This window comes from Varanus komodoensis, unplaced genomic scaffold, assembly GCF_004798865.1.
Source record: "Varanus komodoensis strain SLA01 unplaced genomic scaffold, ASM479886v1 scaffold32, whole genome shotgun sequence".
NCBI lineage: Eukaryota > Metazoa > Chordata > Lepidosauria > Squamata > Varanidae > Varanus > Varanus komodoensis.
In genome coordinates, this window is record NW_025335798.1 from 3,455,702 (window position 1) to 3,480,396 (window position 24,695).

At 38.6% G+C, this 24,695-nt stretch overlaps 1 protein-coding gene across 8 annotated transcripts in view; it reads left to right on the forward strand.

Annotated features, from left to right (window-relative positions):
* USP37 (ubiquitin specific peptidase 37) overlaps positions 1–24,695 on the forward strand; it is a 48,986-nt gene that overhangs the window by 19,689 nt on the left and 4,602 nt on the right. For 5 of the 8 annotated variants that reach the window (XM_044437959.1, XM_044437962.1, XM_044437964.1 and 2 more), the window contains 19 exons: positions 18–199; positions 523–588; positions 1,033–1,130; positions 1,901–1,985; positions 2,809–2,970; positions 4,797–4,928; positions 7,398–7,521; positions 8,073–8,278; positions 9,060–9,177; positions 11,573–11,652; positions 12,625–12,789; positions 13,414–13,479; positions 14,628–14,772; positions 16,479–16,734; positions 18,809–18,975; positions 21,275–21,338; positions 22,407–22,522; positions 23,471–23,540; positions 23,950–24,088. In XM_044437959.1, coding sequence (XP_044293894.1) covers positions 18–199; positions 523–588; positions 1,033–1,130; positions 1,901–1,985; positions 2,809–2,970; positions 4,797–4,928; positions 7,398–7,521; positions 8,073–8,278; positions 9,060–9,177; positions 11,573–11,652; positions 12,625–12,789; positions 13,414–13,479; positions 14,628–14,772; positions 16,479–16,734; positions 18,809–18,975; positions 21,275–21,338; positions 22,407–22,522; positions 23,471–23,540; positions 23,950–24,088 — 2,441 coding nt within the window. The remainder of the gene's footprint in view (positions 1–17; positions 200–522; positions 589–1,032; positions 1,131–1,900; positions 1,986–2,808; positions 2,971–4,796; positions 4,929–7,397; positions 7,522–8,072; positions 8,279–9,059; positions 9,178–11,572; positions 11,653–12,624; positions 12,790–13,413; positions 13,480–14,627; positions 14,773–16,478; positions 16,735–18,808; positions 18,976–21,274; positions 21,339–22,406; positions 22,523–23,470; positions 23,541–23,949; positions 24,089–24,695) is intronic. The other 3 variants (XM_044437960.1, XM_044437963.1, XM_044437961.1) reach the window with 2 other exon arrangements.

Consider the following 24,695-nt stretch of genomic DNA (forward strand, 5'->3'; position numbering starts at 1 on the left):
ATGTTTTGGTTTTATAGACTCCTTCCAGAAGAGGGGTTGTAGAAAATAAAGATGAAATTCCGCTTCGTAAGGGGCTGGGTACCCCAGGAAGAGCATCAGTTAAGAATTCTCCAGTAACTGGAATGTCTGGCAACAGGGTCAACATTTCAACTCCTTCTGCTGCTTCAACACCTCACAGAACTGGCTTGTTGGAAAACCGGTATGAGAGCAAACTTTTAAGGCATTGCAGTCCTCGGTGTGCATGCATTAAAATAGCAATGGCTTTGAAAATTATGTTGCTTTTTCAGGTTACCATAATTTGTTTATATGTCTGAATAAATTCTCTGGAAAATGTCCCAAAAGCTTGCATGCTGAACTAGCTAGAAAGTGGTGAAGCATTTTTACCCTTTATAGAAGCACTTTCAAAACTGAGGCCATTTGGTCACTGCCTGAAAATATTGGCGTAAATATTAAGAGATTGGGCTCCTCTGGTTTCCTTGTGGATTGAAAGAATGTTTTTCCCTCCTCATGAAACTGTGGAAGGAGAAAAAGGATGTCTCCTACTTCGGAAATGAATGAAGATTATCCTAAAGAGAATGATTCATCAAGGTATCATTTTGATGGCTTCTTCCCTTGTTTCTGTGTCTTTTCTTTTTACTTCCCAATTCCAGTGTGAAGGATGTATTGAGAACTCCCATTTTCCTCTTAAATCAGCATAACATAATGATCTTTGAAAAATCCAGTGCTAAAATGCCTGAAAAATGCAGTGATTCAGGACATTGTGTGTGTTTCAGTATGCTAGTTGTTAAAGTTAAGCTTTAGTGTTGCTTTTTGTAGTGATTATTCAATGACTTTAATCTGGTGAACTTATATTAAAGCACAAGGCAAGCTTTTAAAATATGAGTACAGTAAACTTTTAGAAATCATGATGTCTGAAATGTTTGGAGAGCCTGTGAGTGTAGTGAATGTAAATATGGGCATATATAAACACTGTACAGTTTACAGTGCTGTTTTACATATAACTTCAAATAGGTTGTATGTATTTATCTGCAGCAATAACAAAGTTATGACTGATCCAGCAAGGAAATTCTTACTTAGCAGCAGGGAGAAACAGCTGAACTTGAAACAAATTGAGGAGAACAGGACATCAGGTAAACAAGGCTATACTTTTTATCAATCCAATCTAATGACTAACTTGGTAAACTAAAACAATTATTTAATTTGCATTCTAAACTTTTATCTTTAAAAAAAATCTGCATAGTACAAGAGTGGACAGCTTGTGTCCCTTCAGATGATCTTGGACTGTAACTTCCATCATCATTGGCTATGCTGGCTAGATCAGATGGGAGTTGTAGTACAATATCATCTGGAGAGTCACAGGTTGCCCAGCTGGAATAATAGAATTATCTTGCTTCTTCCCTGAGAAACATTAAAAAGGCAAACATTAAAATAAGAACCATATCTCTGGAAAATAGCTCAAACCTTGGAGGCTCAAAGAAGAATTTTATCTTGGGAACTGTTGAAATGAAAGATGAGTAGCAGAGAGTACTGCTACATATCCACCTGTAAATTGGCTTGACTGTTTTTCTGTTCCGGGTTGTCTTCCTTGTAAATCCACCTCACTGGACAACAAATATGGGGGCTTGAGATATCATTGCTGTAGCAAAGAGTTACAGTCTGGAGAAATGATGTAGGGGGAAATATTCCCAAGATTCAGATTGAGAAATATCTGCATTTTGCTTAGCATATACATCCATTCCAGTAATTCTAGAGTTAGTCAAATGATTTGGTGACAGAACTTAGCACCTTTTAATTGTAAAAGGATATTGCATCTTCTTTGAAGTGTTGAATGTTAGCCAGTATCATATTACTGATCAACTAAGACATTGTGTATAAAAGTTTATTTATTTTCCTTTTTAAGGGGGTTTACCTCTACAGACATCCTCATTTTATGGAAGCAGGTCCTCTTCAAAAGAGTATTCATCTGGTAATTCCAATCTGGACAGGTGGGTACAGAATATATTTTAAAAGATGGTTTTTCTCCCTGAATGCTTCATCATCAGAGCATTGTATTAATCAAGTTGTGTATATTGTTTATATTTATCCATTAAAGCCACTTTTTATGTTACTTACCTTTTTGTGCTTTGTAATGGACAAATTGTAGTTTTAGCAAGTGCCATGCTGATTGAGGTCACCAAGGTGACTTAAGGAAGCCATATAATGTGGTATATAACCGGGTAAATTGACACATACAAATCCATCAGGTACTAGTTATCTATTGCCTGTAATTCCCAGCCATCTAGGTAACACCTTTCAGTTTGCTGCCCTGCTTTACCCAGCTGTAGTGGCCAGGGAAGCAAACTGCTTCACCCTTTCCTGCAGGGAATGTTGGCATGGAACATTCCAGCCTTGACTGGTTTTACAGGCTATCTCTTCACAGCAGTAGCCAAGGAAGCCTGCCCCCCGCCCCGAGCAGGAAGGTGTAGGAACTCGAAAATCATGAATATAAAAAAACAAAACTATTTTTTACTTGTAGTTTTATCTCCCTTTGTTAAGATTTCTATAACTGAAAGGTAAAAATGCTTGTGTTTATTTTTGAATGAAAATTGTGACTAATAACCTTAAGCAGGCAGAGGGGGCTGTGGCACTCCAGTGTCATATTTATTTTGTTTCTGTACTGCTGAATAGCCAATGCTCTCTGGGCAGTTTACAACACATGTCATATAATCTTTGTTCATCTAATGCAATTGTGACTGTTGCTATGTCATTAGTGGCAGTGGCTGACTGTTATACTTAAGAAATATAATGTTTTATCATTTCACCACATAGGTCTAATGTGTTGAATCAGACTCCTTCTGCTAAAAGAAGCTTGGGGTTTTTTTCCCAGCCAGCCCCTCTATCTGTGAAAAAGATGAGATCTAATCAAGATTATACGGGATGGAACAAGCCACGAGTTCCCCTTTCAACTCACCCACAGCAGCAATTACAAGGGTAAAATTTCATATCTTCAATATTTATTGAAGTACACATGTACACATGTACACAAATCCTCAGCTAAGCATACAGAAACAAACCCAACTTAGCATTTTCTGCAACCAAATGTCCTTCCAGCACATTATTTCTATTATTTCATTTTCACAGCTTGTTTTTACCCACTTTGTACATTTAACATACAATTCCTCTGAGCAAGGGCTGCCACTTACGTGCTCTGGATAGCATGCTGCTCATTTTGAAATCAGAATTTAATGGCGTAGTGGTTTGTTAAGAAAATGGCTAGAGGGAAACCAAGGTAGCTTGTGTTTTAAGATCAGGTGTGTTTAAGTCTTCATATTATTTTCATATTATTGACTCTCTTCCCCTTTCCCTTTTATCTCTTGGTCTGAATGTTAAACATTTGTAGCAAGGTTTCCTCATTTTCAGTCCTGTCAAACAATCCTGGAAAAATCTTATGTTAGTAAGGTCCCCCACTGTGTGGTAAATCTTAGCTTGCATCATTTTCTATCTTTCCTTGCACGGTTTCAAGAGCTGTTCAAACGGTTGTTAGAAAACTTGTTGCTATATTTGAAGAAAATTAGTCACATCTTAAAAGGTTAGCTTTTCATTATTTTTTTCAGCTTACTTTGAGCAGCAGTGAAATTTTCCTTCAGATTGCTTCTATGACCATGCTTATAAAGCTTCCAGATACAAACCTACTCATTTTTTTGGACAGAACAGTCCAAAAAGGCTCTTATTATCACTTTTTTTACATTCCCCCTTCCATTACTTGCGTAGCTGACATACTCTCTTCCAGTTCCCAGGAACAGGAGGGATGTTAGACCTAATTGATCAAAGGCCCCCTGCCTGCTATCACAATACTCTGCTGAAACAACCATTATTGCTCTTCAGAATAGCAGTGGCAATGGTGCAGCTGAGATGGGGAGGGAGATCTGCAAAGCCCACCATAGGAGTGCACCTTAAATATTATCAACTTGTGAACTCCTGACTATTAACCAACATTATCGATTTTTTTAAAAAAACCCAAAATAAGGTCTGTTTTTCTCTTTACTCTCCAATTTGTTTTTATTTAGTTAGACTCCCAGAAATCTTCCTAAGCAGGTAAACTCATTCCTAATCTGTAAGAAACAGAGTACATAATGTGTGTGTTCACACACTGTAATTAGTATAACAATTCATGACTGTGTTGGAAATTATTACTTTTGGCTAATATTTCTATTTTTTAGACATACTCTGGTTTCTCTTCAGATTGTATAAATCTTTTTTATTACATTTCTAGTACACCCAGTAACTAATGTTCTCTAGGTGGTTTACAAGCAGGTAAAAAGATTAAAATTTCGTAAAACAGGTAAAATATAAAATATAGTAGCAATATTTAAAAGAATAAGTTACAACATAATGCAAAATAATAAATAGGGCAGGAATCAATAAAACAGACATAAAGCCTAGCACCAGAAAGATAGCATGTACATGCCAGATGAACCTCTTTCTGAGAAAGTCCCTTGTAACAACCTTCCTTTGGCAGGCAGTACCCAAGAGAGGGCCTCTGAAGATGATCTAAGAGTTTTGACAGGGAGGGCACATGGCTTTAGATACTCTGGTCCCAAACTCTTTACGTCAGCACCAACACTTTGAATTTAGCTTGGATATGGGCTGAAAGTCAGTACAGCTGATGAAGCACTGGTATCACATGATCATATTTGAACAGACCAGTTAATGATCTAGCAGTTCTCTAACAAACTGAAATTTCGGAACCATTTTCAAAAGTAACCCCATGTATGTACAATACATTGCAGTAATCAGTGTTGTCTTGGTCTTTACAGATTTACAAACTTAGGAAATACCTGCTACATGAATGCTATTTTACAATCTCTGTTTTCAATTCAGTCGTTTGCTAATGATCTTTTGAAGCAAAATATCCCATGGAAAAAAGTTCCATTCAATGCACTTATCAGGTGAGTGCTAACTTTGTAGGTAAAGTAAACCTTTTCTCTTGACTGTAGCATTAAAAGAAATATCAGGATGTGTGTGTACAGTCACTAGTTGAAATGTATGAATATGCACAATTCTAGTTCCTTTCTGTAAAATAGCTTGGTGATTTGGAATTGAAAGCATAAATGAAAACTCAGGCTTCAAAATCCTACAGACCTTAACAAAATCCTCCTGTTAAATTAAGTATATAATAGTTGTTGAGCATTGAGCACTGACTTAAGGAAGAAGATCTGGCAAAGCTGCAGGAATTCTGTTGTACACTTGTGAAATTTCCTTTATAGAGAAACTTGTTTCAAGCTCTTGTTCTGAAGCCATTCCCCTCAAAACAAAGGAATAGAAAATCTGGTAATTGACATGAGTTAGTTTTGCTTGACCATGATAATGAGGTGCTGGCATCTTTTAGGCAAGTTCTGTGTTTTCACTAGATGCCTGGGGCTTTGTGAACAATATTTATTGTTGAGAATATTTGTTGAGAACAAGTTCTAGAGAAGAATAGGTAGATACAAAGAATGGGTGTCCTATTGCCTGCTAGAAACACAACCTTTTCCTAGATTTTGAGCCTTTTGCCAATAGACTTGTGCTAAACCTAGTGTTACTTGAACAGACTTACCTCACAACAGAAGTTTCTTCTCCCTCCCTCTACAGTGCCCTGCATATCCATAAATCTGCTCTGGCACAACTTTCAACCCTTTGAAATAGTTTTGGAGGCGGCAGCATAGAGGGGAAGCTTAGTCTGTCAATAGTGTCAGTTTTGCTGGCAGAAGAACATCATGGATGCTACCCATTTTCTTCAAGCTTTTGTCTTTTCCACAATTAGTAGAAATGTACTTAGTTATAGCTGAACCTTAAATTAACCATAACTAGGACATGGATGCACTTTTTGCCTTAGTTACCAATGCCATATTGGCTTCTTTGACAACTATATATGTTATATAACGGGTGGCCAAGGGGAGGCTCGCAAGCCACTTACAGCTCTTTGAGGTTTTTTTGTGGCACGCAGAGGGGCCAAATGCATGATTCTGCTTGGGGTCAATGAAAGAGGAGCAAATGAGAGCACCTTCCAGCAAAGCTGCCATATAAACTACGCTGCACTCATTCTTCCATCCTCAACGAGCTGTGGGGGTGTCTGTGGCCAATTGGGGTGCCAGCCTGGGCCAATGGAAGTAAGGTGTGCGTGCAGGAAGGGCAAAATTACGAGTCTGTTTTAGAATGGTGTGCACTGCTACCGCAGTGGATCCTTTGCTCAGTTTCACCTTTGCAAAGGCCATTATAGAAATGGTGTGGACCAAAGCAAACTGCAGTGGGACTGGTGGAGCCTACTGGAAAGGCAAGAGTTTGCTTCTTAGGTGGCCTGTCTTTCAAAATAACCAGGAGACTCCACAAGGAGTCAGGTTTAGACAAGTTGATTGGATGTCTTGTTATTCCATGGCTTGAGGAAGTGTTTGTTGTGGATAGTATCTTTGCAGCAAATAAACCTTTGTTTGGTTCTAATAAATAAACAATAAATAAATATTTGTTCGTGTCTTGCAGCTCTCAAACATCTGACAGTTACTATAGGTGGCTCTTTTGTTGAGCAAGTCTGGTCACTCCTGTTATATAAGCTTTTACAATATTTTATGTGACTTGCATATAGTCTCTTTATATTCATACTATTGCTATTACTGCCTTATTTCCATACTTGTTGAGACTCTGAAATCATCTATTTTTGCAGTGGTATAACAAATACATTTCTATATGACATTGTAGAGGGCTTAGCAAGTACTATATATGCATGCTGTATTTAAAAAAAACAGCAATAAGCATTTTGGTATAGGAAGAGGAGTACACCAGAGTTTGGCCCATTTGAATGCAACATGCATATGTACTGTTTGGGAGCAAGAAAGTGTCCTTTTTCACACAAAAATAAGCAGGGATGCTCTCTCTCTGGGTTGTTCTTCATTATGCCCAGATCTGGTTTGATGAGGTAGAAACAGTCCACAAATACAACCCAAGAAGCAGGTGAGCAGTCTGGAGTCACCATGCTTATTTGCTTCTGAGCATCCCTAAGCAGCCCATAGTTAACAGTGAATTGCATAATATGAACAAGTACATTCCTATATAAATGACTTGGGCCAGTCAGTGTATCTTAGAAATAACCATAATGTATTTTAAGTTAGTTGAATGTTAAATGCATTTAAAGGAATGGGAGGGAGTAGGACTTACTTGTTTCTAATGGTATTGTGCTGCTGATACCATGCCATATTAATGGGATAAAACTTTCTTTTGGGGAGGCCAGTGGGAAGGTATTCACAGATTACCATCCCATAGTATTCACAGTATACTTATAGCGTTAATCACTGCTAATTTGCTTTTTGACATTTAAAGAGAACCTTTGGATTATGGGGCAACATAGAAATGGAAATGAATGAATGACACTGCATTAATTTTTCTAGACGCTTTACCCATCTACTTGCTAGAAAAGATGCTTGTAGTCCTGAGGTAAAGAAAGACTTACTCAAAAAGGTGAAAAATGCCATTTCAGCTACTGCAGAGAGATTCTCTGGCTACATGCAAAATGTAAGTATCATGTTTTTAAGGCTACCAAGAATTTAAACAATAGTAATAACTTAGCAAAACCAGTTGCATAAAAATGCTTAGAACAGTTTTGCACTGTTTAGAAAACTAGTAGTTGATGACATTTACTGAAAAATTAGATTTCTGTTGAAAGGTGGTAGCAACATATTACAAAGGGTGCAGGGGTTGTGAGAGAGCAGAGCGCTTTTGGTGATCACTATTTGGTCTTTATTTTGTTGTTCCTTTGTCATCTATTTTGGCATTCACAGAAGAGAATATAAATAAAAAAGCAATGATACATTACTAAACAGACTAAAATATACTTTTAATTGGGAACATAAGGATCTCATATTAAGAATAAAAACTTAGATTTATTGAAACTGTTTTAAATGCTCTCTAACAATTAATTGGCCAGGTAATCACAATTCAGTTTTTATTTATTAGCCGGGATTCTGGTAGGAATTTAGTTGTGGGAGTCAGCATTTACTGAATCCACAATATATATTTAGTTTATTTGAAGTTATGAACAGGTCATTAATGTTGCTTGATTACAGGATGCCCATGAATTCTTGAGTCAGTGCTTAGATCAGTTGAAGGAGGACATGGAGAAACTTAACAAAACCTGGAAAAGCGAGTCAGTTTCTGGTGAAGACAATTCCTTAGGACGCATATGTGATGACTTATCAGCCACCAAAGTTTACACCTGTCCAGTTATCACAAATTTAGAGTTTGAGGTTCAGCATTCTATCATATGTAAAATGTAAGTATTAAAACATGTCTTTATTTGTCTCAGCAGTCTTTTGCTCTTCATTTGAGTTTGTTTGTAATAGCACCCAAAGCTTCCCTCCTCCCAGCAATTCACACAGTGGGGAAGTTTGATACAGATGGAGACCGTACAGTGAGCAACTTGCTGCCACAGATAGGAAGAGTGTTGTTAACTTTTCTAAGAACTCCAGTTCAGATGGAGTGACACAAGCATTGTCCTGTACCTATTCACAATTCAGGCCAAGCACTTTTGCAGGCCAAATGTAAGAAATGGTAAATATTGGATATACCCCTCCAAAGGGCTGCAAGGAGTCAAGGAAGAAGCTGTAATGCACTCACGTTGCACATACCTGATTTTAAGAATATTAGAACTTGATGTAGAATCCCGCTTGTTGTTTCACTCACAGAATGGTTTTTGATGTGCCAGAGACTTCTGCAAATGGAAGACAAACATGGCGATTGTTGCCAATTTGCTTTTCTCTTTACATTCTTTTCCACAGCATGTTCGGTGATGTGTGGGCTGAAGAGGGAAGTGATAAATATTTTCCTCCTTCCTTTTCTCTTAGTGGAAGAATCTGTCAGTTCAAGAACTGCTCTGCAAGTTGAATAATATTGGATTCTATTTTTATTCAGCAATGCCTGCACTATGAATGTCAACAGATTTTTTTTTCTCTCATACTTTATATGGTGTTGCAAATCATACATGTTTGTAAGGGTTACTTCTTTAAAACTAATTTCTTCTTAAAAAATTACAAGAACATCTCTTTTCAATGCAGGTGTGGGGAAACAGTCACCAAACGGGAGCAGTTTAATGACCTCTCCATTGACTTGCCACGAAGAAGAAAACTTCTTCCGTCTCGATCAATCCAAGATTCCTTGGATCTCTTTTTCAGGGTATGTCATATTTTACCATATTTCTTATTAAAAATGTTATAAATTATATCCATAAGTTCCTTGTTACAAATTCCTTTTTCACATCATCATATGCTTGGATACAATTAGAAACATTTAAAGGCTAACTAGTTAAGAGAAATTGGAGTAGACCTTAATCTGATACTGTACGAACAGTAGTTGAACAAGCCCCAAAAGTATGCCCAAGTAATGCTGTTTCACTTATTTATTTCCTTAAAATTTCTTGTATACTGTCTGATTATTATAAAATCTCAAGAGGGGTTATATAAAAAGCCAGAAAAAATATATTAAAACCATATTACAGCTGTAAAATAGTTAAAAACACTTCAGTTCCCACATTTCTTCAACTAATAAAAAGTACATTCATTATTGATTTAAAAACTGGGAAAATGAAAAGGTTTTGGTCTGGCACCAAAGCAAACAAAATGTCAGCTCCAGGCGCACCTCTGAGGAGCAAGTTCCATAATTGGGGCACTGTTGCAGAGAAGGCTCTCCTCTGCAATTATGCTTGTCAGACTTCTTTCTTGCGCTTGGCCCTGGCTTAGGAAGTGAGCTGAGCCAAGATTTAAATCTGTAAATGCTTGTGAACATTGACAGCCCCCTTCATGGGACTGAATTATTCTTACGCAAAGTGTGCAAAATAAGTCACATGTGCAGAAACAGAGCTTTGCTTGCACAGTGGATATATGGACAGCGTGCAGCATGTATGCAAGCCAGCCGCACAGACTCACTTCTTACCAGGCACCTGTGCAAATGCTTAGCATAAGTCAGAGGAAGGAGAAAGCAGGCTGAAGGTCTAGGGAAGGAAAACGGAGAAATCCAATGGATTCCCACTCCCAAACCAGATTTCTCACACATTGCTAATGGGGGAATAGGTCAAAACAGTTGTCTGTATCTATTGTTAACCAATGAGGGATCTAGGATATTGGAGGTTGTTCTTTACCAGGAATGCTGGAACAGTTTCTCCAGTCATTGTACAGAATCTTGCTTAAAAGCAGGCAAGTGTACCTTCCCACAGATTTACATATTTATTTGTCTATTGTATTTATATGTTGCACCTCTTAGCCAAGGCTCTTTTGGCGGTTTATATAGACAACAGTAAATTACAAATTAAACAATTCAATGTAAATCATAAAATAATAAACTAAAGTATAAACCAGTTAAAAATAGAATAACAAAATTAAACAGTCTGTTGATAATAAAACCATTTACAACAATCATTTAAAATAATATCTGGAGGCTAAACTCTTAATACAGTGGCAGTAGCAGTAAACTCTTATAAAAACCAAGCTCAGTCACCAACATGATGATGAAATAGAAATGTCTTCAATTAGTGTCTGAAGGAAAAGAGTAAAGATGCCAGGCAAATTACTTGTGGAAGTAAATTCCAGTAGTGGGGTACAACTACATAGAAGGTCATCTCCCCCTTCACTTTGTTTGAGGAGGGACCCGAAGAAGGGCCTCTGGTGAGGAACATGTGGAGATTTTCATTCCCTCAGATATCCTGGCCCCAAGCTGCTTAGAACTTTGTATGCTAACACCAGCACTTTGAATTGGTTCTGGATGGCAAGCGGCAGCCAATGCAGCCTGCAAAGGACCAGCATGCTATGTTCACAGAAGCCAGTCACCAGCAGGTGTGTGGCCCATATGTGACAACTAGAAGAGTTAGCTGTCTTTCTTTGGGGAGTAGCATGAAGAATGCATGCAAGAGAGAGATAGCTGCCATTTTTGTATGCTTCTCATTTGTGCCCTCGTTTTTCATCTCAAGGTTGGCTTTGAGCTATTAGTAAGCCCCCTTTAAAACAATGGGACCTCTGAGTAAGCATAGGTAGGACTGCACTATATATTGAATGAGTACTGGAACATAATATTTCTTGTTATATTTATATGTTAATATGCTTAGGCATATACCTCATTTGATAGCAGTTCCCATAAAACCGGGAGCATAAGACTAGCCAAGGCACTATAATGGATGTGAAGAATATGCTTCTTTATTAAATACGTTCCTTTTGCTATTCAGCTTCTGTGCTGCTTTTTATTCCTTGGAAAATACTGAGTTGTATCTGGAGGTATCTATCCACCAGCAGAATGGACACCAGTGGTGGAGTGTATTCTGATCCATGTGTGCCTTCCAATATGTTCTGGAGGGTTGGGAATCCTCTAGAGCTGAGTTTAGTGGTATATGGGAGGAGAGGAAAAGGAAGCATTTTTTGTGCAAGTGGAATTTTTTGTGCAGTGTCTGTTCACATGACACTGAATGCAGCCCATTCTGTAATATGAATACCTTCTCTGCTGAGAGAGACAGTTTCTTGGTTTTAAAACAGGTTTTTGTAGATGACAACCTTCATATGTACATTCTTTGTATTGTGTCTCTTAGGCAGAAGAGATAGAGTATTCCTGTGAGAAGTGCAATGGGAAGTCAGCTCTTGTTACACACAAATTCAGTCGGTTTCCCAGGTACGTGTGGGATTGTATGAACATAATCATAATATCAGGGCATGTAGGATATGTCTGTAATGAACTGCATTGAAAGAAAACTTTAATAGTGGCCTTGCAATGACTGTCTTATATGTCTTTAAATATAAATTGACATTACATTCTAGAGAGTACAAGCAATCAACAAATGTTCTTTAGACTGCTTATATTCTCGCTGTTTGATTTCGGCAAAATTTTCAATCTAGAGACAAACACAACAAAGAATAAAAACATGGTATATGTCAATGATACATTGAAAACTATGGGTTCAATCTAGACTTGGCCGCCTTGCACACAGAAAAGCTTCATCTGTTCATGGGAAGCTTTTCATCCAGCAGAGGAGTTCTATTGAAAGAATGGAGGCCTGTGAGATTTGTTGATTTTCTCCTCTCCCTGGAGGTTTGTGGGGCAATCCAGAACAGTGGGGGAGGTTGTACTAGGGGCTGCAGAGGAGGAGGCATCAGGGATGATAGCTTTCTCCTCCACCTTTCTATTGCAACTCACACAGGAGCAGTCTGAGTGGAAATCTGAGGGAAATCTGAGCAGTCTGAGGGAATATTCCTGTTGACATAAAAGAACCTAGATGCACCCCCCCCCATGTACACCCAGAAACATACACAATTCATCTCATTTCTATATTACTACATAGCTGTAAGCTCTCTGGATAGTTTACAACAATCCATAAAAACAGACAATAAAATTTCAGTGAGAATCATAAAAACAGAATAAGTTCAAAAGTTTAGAACAACTAAAAAGACCACAATACCTCTGTCTATCTGTCTGTTGACAGAAAGAACACATCACATTTTTAACCCATATAGGTTTGTTAGATATTGGTAGCAGGGAGGGAAGAATACAGAATTAGCTGTATATTTGAAGAGTACTATTTCTTACCTGAGAATAAAGAGCATCTTTTATTCTATGTAGAAATGAATTTCCAATTGTATCTTGAAGGGTCTTGATTCTTCATCTGAAACGGTACAGCTTCAATGTGGCACTCTCCCTCAATCACAAAGTTGGACAGCAAGTGATTATTCCAAGATTCTTAACCCTGCAGTCTCACTGTACAGAAAGCACAAGACCTCCACTTAATCTGGGATGGAGTGCACAGTCAGCAATGTAAGTTATTCCCTTACAGAGATAATACTCATAAGAAAAATTGATTCATGTAGCATTTAAATATTTTAGGATTCAAAGTTAGCTAAATGAATACCTTTTAGTAAAGTTATCCTGTCAAATCTTCTGTAAACTAAACTAGATCGCCCTTACCTGTATGCTTAATATTATCTTCAAGTAATGATAGATTATTTTCTTTAGGAAAGGAACATAGTTACTTCCATTTCATATTATATTCGGTAAACAATCTTACAGCTTTGATTATTTTTTCCTATTCTGTGGGTCATTTTTATTGGCCTATAGTTTCTAGGGTTTACCATGGATCTTGAGAATAGGCTGTTAAGGGTGGCAGGACATCCCCTGAGGATAAACATACAACAAAGAGTGGACTTGGAAAGGAGCATTAGGTGGGGAAAAGTTGTGCAAGTTTCCTGCTGAGTGGCATAGCAAAATTTCTAAAGGTTTACAATGTTTACATTTTGTAAAGCCCATTGTTACACTAATTCAAAGACTTTTTGTTATAGTTTACTTGGTTATAGACTAGTGTTTTGAATCACTGTCAAAATGGTGATGCAATGGTAGGTCTTTGAGCACCTAGCAGTATACACTGTGTTGTTTTTTTATTAGCTCACGGCCACTGAAAGTATCCCAGATGGTGAATTCCTGTTCAGTAAGCACCTCCACTCCATGTCGGTGAGTAAAGATTTTAGATGTTTGAGAGGGCTGAAACCCTATAGTGAGTAAGTATAAAAAGTTGGCCTGGTTTTATCTGTTGCTGCTGTCCTTTATTCTTGTACTAAGTTCTTGTATATTCTCTCTCTTATGTTGAAATTAATTCAGTGCAGTGATTAATTAGCAGATAGAAGAATTATTGAAAAAATACATTTCTGGATTTAGTAATCCTACGTTTTCCTTGTTCAAATCAGAAACAAAGAAATAACATTTTAATTCAGTAACCTTTTGTTAGTGCAGGTGCTTCAGGTTTAGACCTCATTCAAATGAGACAGGCCAAGTATGATAAAGTACTAATGAGCTGTGTGCTACATTTTTGTCCCTGAATGCCCAGCTTCAATGAGGCTCTCAAGGTACAATCCTATGCATGTTTGGACCGAAAAAAGGTCCTACAGTTCCCAGTGTGCCTCAGCATTGGCGCCAAGTGAACAACCAATCCACTGTGGATTATGTGCAGAGTGATTTTAGCATGGCTTGCAAATCCACCCATTATATTTTTGCTGCCAAAATTTTAGGGGATGTCATATTTGTGCATTCAATTTGTATGTTTAAAAAAATAAAGAACTTGAGAAATGTATTGTGTATTTTGTAGGAGCTTTGCTGAAATGGTAGAAATGTTATCGGGATAAAATGAACTAGTAGTTCAAAGCTACTAAGTTACTTATCAGAATTTTTAAGCTACTATCTGACCCCAAATGTGAGAGTTGGAAAATGTCGATAAACAAGAACCAAATCCAACTTTGTAATGGTCCATCTCTCTGCTCAAGATTTTTAGAAATATTAATGTTCCCTGTGCACAGCATGCTAAATGTGCATTAAAAATATTTCTGTTATCTCTCTGTAGTCATAAATAGACTACAGAATTTCCCATAGGTTAATGAATTAAAGTTCACAAAATAATAGTAATCCTTGTATTAAAATCATGTAGTCCTTCTAGCTCTTGTATGAATATCTTATGTATCTGTTTGGTGCCCTGCAACAGCAGGGAGTTGAACTTGGTGGCTTTCTTAACCCCTTCCAACTCTACTATTCTATGATTAACCTGATGTTTATTGCCATGGAAGATTTCGTCAAATATAAAGAATAAAGGTTGTATTTTTACTTTTCAGAAAGTACACATTCAAGTTTAAAGGTCCTATTTTAAACTCTGCGGATTCAGACAGTGAAGATGAGCCATTGAAACGGTCGGTAGCAAACAGCCAAAAGCAGTGTGATTTCCAATGCAGAGAACAACAGCGAGAGGAGCTAGAAAAAGTAAGGAGAATGATTTTGGAGAGGAAAAAGCATACATGTTATATTATCCAAATACTCAGCCCTGTGACGCTGATCAGTGAAAGAACAGGAAATGGGGAAATAATCTGTACACCCTCAGTTTTTAAGCAGTACCTAGGGGTAGCCATGGCCACTTTTAAGCCCAATTGAAAGTATGAAGTACTAAAGCCTGGAGAGATGAACAACTCAGTACTGTAAAAATGGATTGAGTATTCCATTTATCTTATTGCTGGTACCTTCCAGCTCTTTTAACTTCCCAAAACTTACTTAGGGCCCTTGAGGGAGGTGCAGTAAAGAAACTACTGGTACTGTATGTGTTGGGAAGTTTTACTGACATAGAAAGGCTTTACTTGAAAGTACAAGAGGGCTAGGCAAACTCTGGCAACTTTATAGAATTTGAGCAGTTTGCTGAGTTTTGATTTTCCCCCAGTCATTCAGCACTACTTTGTTTTTTTTTAAGTTTTTGCAAATTTCAAACTGGCCTAGTTCGATAGTTCAATTTTCATGTATATTCTATTTCAAGTGTGTCTAGTTCATGAGTAGAATCACTGGATTGCATTGGCCACTTCTAGTGACAGTGATAAAAGTTCTGGAAAGAGACCGGTGCATCATTATACCAAGACCTGGAGACTGCCTACTGCTGCTTTAGAAATTAGAACATCTCTACCCAGAGCTGGCAACATTCCTGGGGATGCAACATGTGGAAGAAGACAATCTGATTAGGATCATTTTTGGCTATATACACTTCCCAGCATCCAGTAGCGTGCCCTTTTTCATTGTGAGCTGTGGCATGTGGAGAGATTTTCAAATTACCTAACCAGCTCACAGACTAGTGTAAATGCAAGAATAGTTCCTGATAGTCAAATGTTGGTTAAGACTTGCACTGGAAATAGAAGAGACAGTGTGTGCCAAGTGTTCATTGTAGTAAGTCAGACAGTAAGAAATGGAGACCTAATTGTATACCTTAAATCCTCAAACCTAATGCCTATATATCTAGTAGTCACAGGCAACAGTAGAACCCAAAGGAATGTTCTTTCCCCCATCTTCCACACAGACCAGGACAATGGGTTTGTAACTTAAAAGCCTTTATTATGTTAAAACAGACCAGCTAGGCTGGCTTTAAAGTACAAACGAAGAGTATTGCAGTAGTAAATAACAAAAGAAATAAGCTTAGTTAGGATACTGGCCAATAGCAAAAAGTTCGTATGAGGTTGATTCCAAGCTGAATATTTTTGCTTCCTTCCAAATTGAAATGAGCAAACCATGCCTTTAAAGTGGATCCTCCTGCTTAAGGGCCAGCCTTCTCAACACTTCTCAAGTAGTTCGCTATCTTAACTTCATGGGATTGATAATTCTAACTTTTTCCCACCTCCACGTTAGCATGCACACTGAATTATCCCACGTATTCGGAACTCTGATTCTCAGTAACTGCCTGGCTTATTTCTGGGTTCCCTGGCTTTGGCATTTCAGCTGCAGATTCTAACATCTTCTGCTCATCTGAGTCAGATTCTGTTTCCATTATCCTAGTAGGTTCCCTTGTAGAAAAAATGGGCCCGATACCTACAGTTGCATTGGGTGTGTGTATTTGGATTGCCTAGCTTAGTTAACATCTGCAGCACAGTAGCCTGAGAGAGAAACATTCTTAGTCATTTACATCCAACACATTATGCCTTTTTATTTATTTTTAGGCTTCAAAAAAAAGTAGAACAGAAAGTGATAAGGCTTCAGAGTCACCAAATGCTGGATTTGATGGGATGAGTGAGGATGAGCTTCTTGCAGCTGTTCTAGAAATTAGTAAGAGGGAAGCATCACTGACACTGAGCCATGATGAAGACAAACCCACAAATAGCCCAGACACTGGCTTTGGAGATGATGAGCTCCAGGAGTTGCCAGAAAATATGGAACCAATGGAGGTGGAGAAACCTAAAGCAGTTGCAGAATCAGGTGAGAATGGGAAGATTAACTTTTATAGAAGCTTGACATTCTAAGGACTGCATTTAGGGGTTGGAGAACCACAATTGGAGGGTTGGAGAACTACAGTTGCTTGAAACTTTTTATTGACTTAATGGGTGGGCTCACCCATTTGCCAACTCACTTTTGGCATATTGCCACCCAGTGTTTATCCTTTGCCCCCAAAGTATCTGACAGGCAATCAGATATAGTAGGAGTCTGGTCCTGCGTCTTGTCCCCTCACTCCTCCTTCACTTATATGAGGGGACGACTTGGGAGCACCAAGGTTTCCCTAGAGCTGCCATTGAGCTGCCTTGGGCTTAATCTGACTTGTCTTTTGTTTTCACAACAACTTTTTTTCAGATCACAAAAGCTGCCTTTTAGACAGATTCGTTGAGGCCCATTACTGAGTGCATTATTAAGTTTGTTCATGACCTAAAGTGGGCAGGTTGGGTTAATACAGGAGGGACACTGAAGTAGAAACTGGCCAGGGTAGGCTGGAAAAATGCAGCAGACATCCACACTATATGCATCTACGGCAGGCTGCAGGCATTTCCCACTCCCTGCCTCCTTTCAGGGAGATGATAGCTCTGATTTGACAGGTCTCAAGCTGACATCTCCTTACAAAGGGAGGCCCCAGGGGATTGCACTTTACATAAAGAACTCTTACCCCATTTTGCAGTGCAGTCTCTTGCTTCCTTTGGGGGAGATCAGGTGTACTAGTGGTCCCCAAGTTTTGAAAGTGTTCCCTCCTCTCTGCTAACAGCAAGAGGAACCTTAACAATGGAGATGATTCCCACTTGTAAGAGTGGGGCTTGGCATTTGGCAGTTTTAAATATTTTTCGTGCACTATCAGGCCTAAAATTCTTTTTAAAAAGTGGGACAGGCAGCCACCTGCAGACCCATATTACACCAGTTTTATACTATCTAAGCTGGCTACCACTGGAAGTCCAGGCCAAAGTGTGTGTACTTATTATCAAACCCTAAATGGCTTAGATCCTGGATACCTGAGGGACTGTGTTCTCCTGGTGTCTTAAGACCAAATGAGGAGCCATCTTTTTAAGGAGCCATGCCTTACGGTAGGTGAGGGGAATGGCAGCAAGAAGAAGGGCCTTCTTGGTGGTAGTGCCCCATCTCTGGAGGAGGCTCCCCAGAGAGATGCACCTGGCACCATTGTTGTTATAATTTTAGTGCCAGGCAAAGGCGTATCTCTTTTCCACCTATTTTAAGAGTTGATTGTAATGATAATAATGTTTTTAACATAACCCTGGCTTATAATGTTAGTTTAGTTTCTATTATTTATTCATGGTTTGCTTATTTAAATTTTTCATGCAATGATCATAATCTGTTGGGTTGTTTTTGCATTATTGATGTTTTATTAATGTTTTTAGTACAAATGATTTTAGAAAACTGTTGTGTTAATTTAGTACACTGCACTGGGAGCCCAGTTATGGGCTATGGTAGCGGCATATAAATTGAAATAATGAATGAATGTGGGGTTGCTATGTCATGTGACTCTGGTGAATATGTTTAAATATATAACAAGTCCTGCACTTTCACCTGTAAAAATTTATGAGTCCACAGTATCTTATCATGGAAATCACTGTGATTCACAGACTGGAATGAAGGTGTGCCCAACAACAACAACAACCCAAATAAAAAAAATATGCAAAAGTCATCTCTATAATCTGAAAACAAAATGCAGAAATTAAAAATGCAAAGCTAAGTTGGAAAAGGGAAAAATAGTTTGCTCATGCAGCACACTTCAGAAGAATGGTTACAAATAATCCTTAGCTGGTATGGATTTTGATGTTTTAAATGTGTACGATAGACATTTGATAGCCCTCTTTAGAACCCTCATTATGTGGGGAAATGTTAATCACTGCTGTAACTTTCTTTTTTCTTAAACAGCATCTATCCTGTACTCCTGAGCCAGTAGATGTCACTCTGCTTCTGGGATCGAAGTGGCATGGAAAAGTCTTCACTGGTGGCCACCAAGAGAACTGTCTTCCGCAAATTCTCCCACAAAGCAGATTAAAACATTCATTTGGCGTTTTTGTTTCCATAGGTTTTGTCAACTTCACGGAGATTACTAAAGATTTTGATGAGAATAAGGAAAACAAAACCCCGGAAGGCACTCAGGGGGAGGTGGATTGGCTGCAACAGTATGACATGGAGCGCGAAAGAGAAGAACAGGAGCTACAACAGGCTTTGGCTCAGAGCCTGCAAGAGCAAGTAAGAGCTAAAGCATTAGAAATCAAACAGTTACCCTGAAATGCCTTCTCTGGTGCTATGAAATCAAATGCAACCCTCACACTCAGCTTCTCTGATAGTGGGGAAGCAGCTGAAGCATTCCTTTTAGCTCATTAAATTACACGGAACTGCAAACCTTTGCTAATGGCAGAGTTAAATATACCTGTTTTTTATAGAGGGATGATTAAGCAAAGACACAAATGTGTCTTACTGAATCTGGCATATTTCTGAGGAGTAGTTTTAGTAACTTCAATTTCAGTTGTAAAATGGAAAACCTTCTAGTCAGATATTTTTCTGCCATAGAATCAGTCCATGGTGTCTTCCTGTGATATTTCTACTAGTCTTGGTTCATGAGAAGGTTATGAGAAAATATCCTTGCATAAATCCCCTGGTGCACAGCTGCTAATCTCTGTGAAAAGAACAGCTATCATCAGGCAGAAGAAAACACCAGGATTCCCTTTACATAATCCCAGGGCTACTGAAAATGTCATATACACACGCATACACAGGGAGAGAGAAAGGAAAGTATCCAATGGTAGTCTGACTTAAGTCCCATTCATTTCAAGGGCCCTTCTCTAAGTAGAACTATCTTTAGATACAACCTAAAACCACTCTGAGTCAACCACTCTAACATGCTCAGACATTTAGAATTCATAAACCTTGTATTTCATTACTTCTCGCATGGACATTTTTCACAAACTAGATATTGCAAAATGGGCTCCAAAGTAGGGAACTGCTTTTGGAGAGATTTGTCATGGTGTCCCTGTACCCCATAAAAAGTATGAGGTCAGTAACTAGCTTTTCTCCATTGAACACCCACCATTCTTCTCTAGAAAATATTGTAATGTTTCTGTTTATGATTTTGGCCAAAATTCCACAGAACAGCATACAAAAATGTTAAATGCACAATAAAAACAATACAATTAAATTCTAAAAGTATTACATTAGTATGTGTCAAAAGCATTAACAATCAAAAGGGAAAAGGATAATGAACAGGATAAGGGAGGAAAAACAGTAAAAGAAAGTAACAGCAGTCTTAATCTATTTCAGGCTTGGACAGATTCCATTGATCTGAGCTCTCCTGCTTTTGCTGAAATTTGGCAGTGGCAAAAAAGGCCTCAGCAGATATAGGAAGTCTATAAATAAATGTATAAATAAACAAAAAAGCCACATTTTTCCTTTAAAAAAGATGAATGGAAATAGTAATGAGCAACTTGTGACCTTCTAGATGTTCTGACCTATTCATATTTCTCAGCCCAAGCCAGCATGGCCAGTGGTAAGGTATTATATAGACCTAAAGCATAGTAAGCCAAAATATGTATAGAGATGCAAACAGCCCAGTCCTGTTTTAAAGCAATAACACTTTTCTTCTGGGATCTCCAGGAGTTTAGTTTTGCTTTAAAACAAGGCATAGGCTCCCTCTACACCTTGTTTTAAAGGAAAAGTGGCTTTTTGATGCTACTGCCACACCAGTGAATTTCAGCAGGCAATTCAGCAATGAGCATGACAGCCTTCATGTCATTGCTTAAAAGGCCCTGCTGTATCCACTCACCAATTTAACTTCAGATATTGGTGAAATGCAGAAACTTCACTGAAGTGTCCCTAACCCCATTCACAAGCCACCTAGTTCATAATACTGGATTTAAATGCTTTTGCAGACATACTCATATTGATAAACTAAGATGGTATGGACACAACCATTGTGAATAATTGCAATGATGAGGATGGGATTAAGAGAAAACATACTAAAAATAAATGTTTACCTGTAATTGAACTATTTGGAGGCTAATCAACAGTGCAAGACACCTATCTGTGAGGTCTCTTTTTCATTAAGCTTAACAGCACTGCTAGTCTTTGAATTACTTTAAAACACAGTAGGTATCCCCCATCCCTATTGGTTAAGACCAATAATTGTACTTCTGTTCCCAGGTAACTTAGACCAAGAGTAGCATACATTTGGTCACACTGGGGATTTTTGTTCAAAGCTAATGTGCTTTGCCTTACAAGTGGTTCACTTCCATTTCTAGACTTTACAAAGACAAACTGTAGCGAGAGCATTTTGTGGTACTAGCAACTTGCTGTGTTGCATACTAAGCTCAACCAACTTGCACAAACTTAAGGCTTAAATGTTTATCAGAGCATTTGGACTTTTTTTGGTCATAGTCCTGCCAATGCAGGGAATTAAGTTGTAGAAGCTGCATAGTTCCCAGTGGCAAGAGCGGGGAGCCTACCATAAGGACAAGAAGTGTCTCAGTAAACTAAGTTTGGCCCTCTATTCCAGCAGGAGGCGCGAGAACAAAAAGAAGACGATGACCTTAAACGAGCCACTGAATTAAGTTTACAGGGTGAGTGTTTTTGCCTAGTCACAGAGTCATGCTCGACTCATTACAACCCCATGGACAACATTCCTTCAGGCTCTCCTGTCCTCCAGCATCCCTTGGAGTCCACCCAAGCCCTCACCCACTGCCCCAGAGACTCCTTCTAGCCACCTCAACCCCTGCAGACTTTGAAAAAGCAACATGCTGCAATTCATCACTGCATGTTGGGCAGGTGACACCCCAATTAAACTGCTTTGTTAATCTTATTGAAACATTTTTGGCTCTCCTTGAAATTCCTCAGATGTTTTCCAGAGACAATCCCTAAATTCATTTCCAGTTTCATTTTCTTCAACATTTCCACAATGGTTTCAGTTAGTATAGCTCACTATCTTTCTTCAGCAGAAATGATCCCTCTCCTTTGTAACCTCAACACTTTTCTTGAGTGTGCAGGGGGATCTCTAGAAGATTTTGGAAGGGCATGGGAGAATGGAGAATGCACTGGGAAGAAGAAATAAAAATGCCTTGTTGCATAAGGAGAAATTCACAAATAAAAGTGCAGCATGCAATTTTCTTAAGAATAATTTTTGCCTTTGACTGTGAAAACTGAAGTTTAAGTTGCTGCAGCATTGCATCTTGAAGGAAAAGGGTATGATGTTTGCTCAGTCAAGCAAACAGTGTGAACTGGCCGAAGAGAATTTGAGTACGTCCATGAGTACGTACTAAGAATACAAGCTGCTGCAGTGTTCTGGGTGCATGCTACTCTTTAACTGGAGCAGCAGCATTTGAAAACTGCACCTCTAGCAATTCAGTGCAGCCCTGGAAGGAAAGTGTTGTCTTTTAACTTAAACAGCTGGAGTGAAAGCACAATCTTTTGTGAATGGGGTGGCATAGAGATATTTTAAATAAATATATAAATAAATCTTTGCTGTGGCTCTGAGTATATAATAGAAACTTTTCCTTGGCACGTGCTACTTTCCTTGAAGAAAAAGGGTTGAATATTTGAATTTACAGTGAACTGATAAGTTCACCACTCTACTTTATAAAGGCTTACCAATTATCCTGTGTCTTACACAGTATCATTTTCATACAATTTAGAGTTTAACAGCTCTCTTCTGGACAGTCTTGGTTCTGATGAGGACTCTGGGAATGAGGATTTTCTAGACATGGAGTACTCAGAAGCAGAAGCTGAGGAACTGAAAAGAAATGCTGAGGTGATGATATTGAGAGTTTTTCTGTTCTGTTATACATATGGAACAGATGTATAACATGCTTAAAAGGAGACTTTCCTCATAGTGCAGCTTGTATTGCTTGGTACACTTGGCCATCTTTGAGGATAGTTGTAAAGTTCCCTCCACTGCTGCTAACAAGTGGTGAGTGACAGCAGATAGTATTAGACATTGAGCCTTGGAGAGTTTTAAAAAACCTAATTATTGTGAGGCGAAGACACTGCAGGCCAGACAAGGAATCCCCATAGATTGCTTCTAACCCACAGACTGGAGATTGCTCATCCTTGGATGCAGGTTGTGGCCACACACAGCAGCAAAATCTGAATTTTCATGCTGATCTTTGTGGAACTTAGCTGTCACACACTTGAGAATTTCTGGGAATTTAACAAATGGAATGAAGAGGGCTGCTTCCTGATCAGAGGAAGTTTTGGATAAAATACTTTCCTTAGGAAGTATATGGGAAAATGGGAAAACAATCCACTAGTGTGTTATGAGTACACTCCATTTTGGTAATGTATATTTTAAATAGAATGAAAATTCATAATATGTTTTGCTGTTTCACTTGTCCACTAGAGTTGTGTGAAGTAAACACATGGAATGATTTGCATGAGTACTATAAACTAAAAAAGAAAAGTTTACATCATTGGATTAATCTGATATCTACAAATAATAAGGGAAATACCGCAATCTCTAGTTTAGGGCTGGGGGATTTATTGATCATGCATGGGTGACTTACTGACAGCTGATATTAGAGTTACAGGTGTAAGAGCAGATTTGAGTAAAGTAGTTAGATTTCAAAGGAATTATGCTGGTGCTTGGAGTAATGTGGCCTAGCTTTACTGTAGAAACCATAATCATCCTACTTGCCTGCCTGAACCAAACTAAAGAATCATTCAGAAATACAGCAAAGCTGATGATGGAATTCTTCCCCAGACAGGAGAGCTTCCTAACTCCTATCGTCTCATTAGCGTGGTCAGCCATATTGGAGACACATCCTCCTCAGGTAAGGCATGGACCATCACTTTAGCAGCTGTACCTTGTACTGAAAATATCTCTCTCTCAGGGCCACCCATACTTTTTGTGTGCTTAATAATGCATTTTCCTAAGTAGGGAGTACTCCATAACAACTCTGCATTTATTGAACAGTAAATTTTGCAACTGGAAGACCATGAAAGGCTTGTGGTATGTAAAAAAAAAATAAAGTTTCATTAAAATTATTTAAAATAGTCATGTTAGAAATAGCAAAATAGATTTGTTTGAACAAATGGTGTCATTACTTAGGTCTTCCAGTTTGTACTTGCCAGATATAAACATAATACACTGCCTTGAAAATACTTTGGGGTCTTAATATAACTTGGAAATTACGTTTCTCATTGCATTCTCCCCTTTCTCTCTCTTCCATCATTTTTAAGGTCACTACATTAGTGATGTATATGACATTCGCAAGCAGGCATGGTACACTTATAATGACTTGGAAGTATCCAGAACTCAAGAAGCCTCTGTGCAGAGTGACAGAGACCGGAGCGGCTACATTTTCTTTTATATGCACAAGTAAATATCCATTATCTTCACTGTAAAGCCTGGTCCACCTAATTTTACTTCCATCCTGGGGGTGGAGAACCTGAACCCCAGGGACCAAAGGCAGCCCTCCTGCTACCTCACTTCAGTCCGCAGGGGTTTCCCAGAAGGCCATTCACCTCTTTCCTGACCACTGACTGTTTGGTGGTTTCCCATTTTTCTGCACAGATGTCCCCCCCATTTTCAGAGGCTGAAATGCCTCTCCTAAGGCTGGCTTACTGGAAGTAAGAGCTTTAATTTACAATATGCCTAGTACTTCTTTGTAGTTTGTCCTCATTTCTTTGCCTTCCAAACCCTGCTTTGCTTCCAGCACTGCCCACCCATGGAATGTAGTCCCCTAGCACACTCTTCTCCAGTCTGGTGCTCTCCAGATGTTCTGAAGTAAAATCCAGATTCCCTGGCCATTTGGCCTGCTGGCTGGGGCTGATGGGAGCTAAAGTGCAAAACATAAGGAGATAGAGTTCTGCCAAAAATGAATTCAGTCCTTGGGCTGGAAAATGCATGTTACCCCAGCTCTAAAAGCATTTATTTGTCTAAAATATGTTCATAATTTCCTACTTGTTAATTCTAGTATGGTTCT